At 33.6% G+C, this 5769-nt stretch overlaps 1 protein-coding gene across 1 annotated transcript in view; it reads left to right on the forward strand.

The window, feature by feature from the left end:
• Positions 1 to 416: 416 nt before the first annotated feature.
• LOC106302425 (aluminum-activated malate transporter 6-like) overlaps positions 417 to 5769 on the forward strand; it is a 6746-nt gene continuing 1393 nt past the window's right edge. Inside the window, 8 exon segments of the mRNA XM_013738937.1 lie at positions 417 to 494; positions 1581 to 1881; positions 2531 to 2668; positions 2750 to 2837; positions 2839 to 3017; positions 3092 to 3228; positions 3315 to 3461; positions 4958 to 5329. Coding sequence (XP_013594391.1) covers positions 417 to 494; positions 1581 to 1881; positions 2531 to 2668; positions 2750 to 2837; positions 2839 to 3017; positions 3092 to 3228; positions 3315 to 3461; positions 4958 to 5329 — 1440 coding nt within the window.

Raw genomic sequence — 5769 nt, forward strand, 5'->3', positions numbered from 1 at the left:
CAACTCTAATTAGTACGAGGATTTTTAGGAAGGAGCCGAAAACCAAATACATGCGGGCTTTGCTTGTTCGGTCCAAAATAAATAATATCTTACTAATTATCGGAAAATAAATAATTGGACATAAACTTGAAAAATTACAACAATTATATCATAACCAGGATGATAAAAATATGCAAAAAGACCAAAATATCCTTCGAATTCGAGATCAACGATGGGAAGGGAGAGATGTGTGGCAGAGACCAGTCAAAGATCCTCAAGGTGACTTCGTGATTAAGGGGTGCTAGAGACTTGTATCAAAAATATCTCTCTAACGACGATACAAAGATTAGGTGTATATTCCTAATGGTGTTGCAAGGGTTGGGTGGATAAATTCTAATGGTGTAACAGACGTTTGGTGAAGAGTCATGTTGGTGATTATGGCAGTACAATACGTGTGTCGGGTTTCGCTGGAGGTTGGAAACCAAGGGTTTGTGTGGTACTTGGTTGGAGACGAGGTTTGTTGTTAATGAAAACAAAGTCCCACAATTAAAGTTTAGAGAAATAATAGGGGTGATTGGTTGGACTATAACTATAAAAAAATTTAGTGTAGAACTTGGTCTTTAGGATTTTTTTATTTAGCTGTAAGGGATGTAGTTTCAAAATTTATTGATACATCAATATTTTTTCTACAATGAAAAGTTTGCTTTAGAAAATAAGACTTTTACATATTTCTTTTTTGTAACTTACTAACTTTAAAAACCATTATAAAGCAAGATTGGTAATTTTAAAGGATGTAAATAAAAATTAAAAACAAAGACAACTCCTATAATCCAACCAATCACCTCAACATCTAGTATATAATAGGGTGTAAAACTATAATTAGTACGAAGCCTTTTGGGATGAAGTCCAAAATCAAATCCATGCGAGTTTTGCTTTTTGGGCCAAAAAATGTATATTATCATAATAATTGAACAATAAAAAATTGAACATAGGTTTGGAAAAGCCAACACCCTATGATATATAGACATGGTATCTCATATAAAATGAAATAATATATCAATTATATATTTTGTTGGTTGTTCTATTTTGGTTTACCTTCGCAAACCACTTCATGTTTTGACCTTCTAAATGTCAAAAAAACAAACATTTATTGTGTATTCCATTTCGCAAAACCATAATTAGAGAAAATTAAAACATTCATTTCCGCCAAAACTCTAACGAACTGTTTTCCAGAACTTAAGAGAAAATGACAAGTTGGATGGCTCCCTTGACCTTTGAAGAATGGTGAGCGAGCGGTAGATGTAACGCCTTTCAAAATGTCACATTCACACTCACCAGTCACAAACCATGAAACTGCTCCTTTTGATTTTTTTCTTAAACTGTCTTTACGTGAATATAAGACACGTACGCATTTAATCACCACATTGTTATTGGTCCATTCACAGGTCCACAAACTCCGTTTTCTTCGATTCTTTATTATACGAAAGGGAACAAAAAAGGTAAATACAATAACTTGAAATTAGAAGGCATGCATTAATGGGAAAGAACGTAAATGCAACGTACATACAAGTTAATCCCTCTTTGTATTTATAGGACACTAGGTTCTCTTTAATATGGAGAAAATAGCAGGCAATATGGGGTCAGGTCCAGAGCAAAGCAGAGAGGGGCTTCTCTCTCGGAAAAGATACTCAGGTTTCGGATTTAATGACTCAAGACGACGCTTCTGCGGGATTAGTAACTTGTGGCATTCTGATCGTCGGAAGCTCTTCTTTGCCGTCAAGATGGGAATAGCTCTTGCCATTTTCTCCTTCCTTATTTTCCTTAAAGAACCTCTGCACGCTGCCAGTAAATTCTATGTCTGGGCCATCCTTACTGTTGTTGTGGTTTTCGAATATTCCGTAGGTATTTTATTCGATCTTGGTTTTTACTATTCGATTTTGGGGGAAGATGTTTGTTGTTCGGTTGGATCTTTAGAGGTTTTGAGTGTTCAATATTTTTGAAACAAAAACCTTTAAAAAGTCAGAAAAAATATGTAAGAGTTAAAAAAATGAAAGTTAATTAAAATAAAAAAAAATAACATCATTAGTAATGTCTCTTATTTCATTATTAAAAAGTCTGCAATAACTCATCTTTCCATGTGACGCTGTGGAGAAGAATTTTTGTGTTTAATAAATTTTGCTTTAGGTTTTAGGTTTAGCTTTAACATCCACGTTTACATATATAAGAATATAAAAATACAAACTTTTCTATCTTTTTTAAATCAAATATTTTAATGATTACATATTCGGTTAGAAGAATATATTTTAGTGAAAGAATAATGGAAAATACGTGGTTTGGTATTAGAATTTTAGTATATTGGTATTACTAAGATATTTTTAATTTAAATAATTATAAAAACACATCGGTTTCTCGGTTGGAAAAATCTTTAACCGAATGGTTTGAAATAGACTTTGGTTTGGTTTGAATCGGTTTCGGTTCGGTCGGTTCGGTTCGGTTTTTTTTTCCACCCCTACTTTTCATCCACTTAGATTCTTGCATGTTTAATTCGTAGGTGCAACGTTGGTCAAAGGGTTCAACAGAGCTTTAGGCACATTCTCTGCTGGGGGACTTGCTCTTGGCATCGCTAGGCTCTCTGTTCTATCAGGAGATTTCGAGCAATTTATAATCATCATATGCATTTTCCTTGCAGGTTGCCGAATTTCATTGACTGATACGTCAGGTTTTTCTTTAGGTAGATAACAACACTTTCTATATGACCTTGATCTATCAGGTTTCAGTGCTAGTTATTTGAAACTCCACCCAGCCATGAAGGCATATGAATATGCGTTCAGGGTGTTCTTGTTAACATACTGTATCGTCCGTTTCTGGAAACAACACGGGAGAGTTCTTTAGTACCGCGTATTACAGGTCTTTGTTTATTGTTCTTGGTGCAACCATCTGTTTGGTTGTGAATATATTTATATTTCCAATATGGGCCGGGGAAGATCTCCATAAACTGGTGGCTACAAATTTCAAAAGTGTAGCAAATTCACTAGAAGGTAACAAACATAACTTGGCATTTCATTTTCATGTGCTTTAACTAATTTTCAGGGTTTTTTTCGTACACATTTAGGATGTGTGAATGGGTACTTGCAATGTGTGGAATACGAGAGAATACCTTCGAAGATTCTTACATACCAAGCTTCAGATGATCCATTATACAGCGGGTACAGATCAGCTGTTCAGTCTACAAGTGAAGAAGATTCTCTGGTATGTTTGAAACTAAGACAACTAGCTAAAACGAATTTGGATGATATTAACATTAAGATCTCTTTATTTTAATGTTTGTGTGGCAGCTTGAGTTTGCCAGGTGGGAGCCTCCCCATGGACCATACAGAACGCTTAACCATCCCTGGATAAACTATGTGAAACTTAGTGGTGCAGTAAGGCATTGTGCTTTCACGGTCATGGCAATGCATGGCTGCATTCTTTCAGAGATACAGGTACAGGTTCCTTATCATACCATTTCATGAAACCCAAATAAGAGCTTTTAAAGCTTACAGGTTGAATCAGTGTTTTAAAAATAATGCTTACGAGTTAATGTATATTTCTTTAATGAAAAACCCAACTAATTATTTTTAACTCTTTTTGGGGTCTTGTTACGATTTTTCTCTAGAAGTCTAAACGAATAAAAAAAAGGGATAACTTGAAAAATACTCTATGAATAGTTTAAATTTGAAAATTACTTTTTCCTTTTTAGTTTTTGAAAACTATGCTTTATTAAATGTGAAAAGAAATTATTATCCATATTAATTATTTGAATAAATAAAATAAAAATTTGAAATTATTAAAATTATTATCGTTAAAATTAATGGTGGTAAACATGAAAATTCTCCTGAAATTAATCTATTTTGAAATAAATGTGTTATTTTACTATTTCAAATTTTAAAATATAAATGATACTATGCTTTAACCTTCTAAAACCTTATATAAAAAAACTTTCCCTACACCTTCAGTCTTACTCTTCTACAAAAGAAAAGTCACGTCATTCCCAGCAAATATATTTTTTCTTGTGACAAGTATTCTCTATCAAGAAAACTTTAAATGAATAATAGAAAACGAAAGTTTACAAAATCGAATTACAATCAAGGACATGGGTGAAGAATTAACAAGCCTAAGACTACGTAAACTAGAGAAAAGTAAAATGTTTTGCAGAAAGGAAAATTAAAAGATTACAAAGAAAAAGATGCAGGAGACGCCACTTATTCTCTTTTCTCCTTCTTAAAAACAAAATTTTAAGATATATTTAAAAGATATTGTGTAGATATTATTAAAATTTTAAAAGAAATAATTTTTGTTGAAACTATTAATTTAAATATTAAATAAATTATGCTGTTTAAATTTTTGTTAATAATATTAAATATTCAGATTGGATAATTTAGTAAATTTACATATAACAAAGTGTATTTTTTCAAAAACCTTAAGTAGAGGTGTAGTTTTCAAACTAAAATCTCATAGAAGTGTATTCATCCAAATTTTCCCTAAAAAATATGTAATTTCGATGTTATTTTAACTCGGTTTGTTGGAATTTTCGTTTGCTTTTGTTTTTGGTTCAATTTTTATACGGAAAAGGGTTTAATCAGTATTATAATTTATAAATATGTAGTATGTATATATATTTTATACATAACTGTATATACACACATAATATATAATATATTATTTTAATGAATTCAGTTTATTTGGTTTGGTTAAAATGATTTTGGTTTCGGTATTTGGGATTTCAAAATAACGAGATCAAAATTTAAAAACTGTAAACAAATTTTGTTGATGAGTTTAGGAATTAGGGTTACTGATTTTGGTTTGGTTTGCCCCTTTTTGGTTTATTTACGCACCCTTTAATGTGGAAGATTAAATTGTTTTTCTTAATTTCTTTGCATGCTATAAGAACATTGTATTTCGCTTACTTGGTGATGTAATGAGCTATGTAATTTGGCAGGCAGCTCCAGAGAAACGACTGGCTTTCCGTCACGAGCTTCAAAGTGTTGGCAACGAAGGAGCAAAAGTTCTGCGTTTGATTGGAGAAAAAGTGGAGAAAATGGAAAAGTTAAGCCCCGGAGAGATTCTTAAGGACGTTCAAGGTGCAGCAGAGGAACTTCAGATGAAAATAGACAGTAAATCTTACCTTCTTGTCAACTCAGAAAGCTGGGCAGCTACTAAAGAGCAAGCTGAAACAGAAGAGGCTCGAGGAAACAATCACAACGAAACCAAGGTGATCAAATCACTCAGTCAGATTTGGGATACCAACAGTAGCAACAGTCATAATCAAGCCAGTGCTAGTGAATCTCAAATATGGGTGTCAACAGAGAGTATGATTGTAACGGCCCGATCCCCCGGCATCCGACCGGGGTTATCGAAGGGGCGTTATGGACACGTGTCTACTCATTTAGACAACCCTACGTGTCCCGTTACTGGTTCCGAGAGTCGACGGGCGCAAAACCTTCTTTGAAATACCGTCACACCCACATCCATATACTTCTACTTACAGTCCTGCGCACAGGGAAATGGAAATGGAGGAGTGAGCAACAAGTTACTCAGTGAAGTGGCTCTAGACCAGCCTGCCCGCATGACACTCTATACTACTCTATGCGGGAACTAGGACTGACTAGCCACTACAATCAGGTAATGTATTTTTATCATTTCATACTGTCATCACTAATTGTCCACATTCAATTTCATACATTTCTAGCAACCTAGTGATCAATCATTACAATGAACTCACTCATTGCCACACACGTTAAACCCTAGACT

The sequence above is a fragment of the Brassica oleracea genome, chromosome C7 (genome assembly GCF_000695525.1).
Source record: "Brassica oleracea var. oleracea cultivar TO1000 chromosome C7, BOL, whole genome shotgun sequence".
Taxonomy (NCBI): Eukaryota; Viridiplantae; Streptophyta; class Magnoliopsida; order Brassicales; family Brassicaceae; genus Brassica; species Brassica oleracea.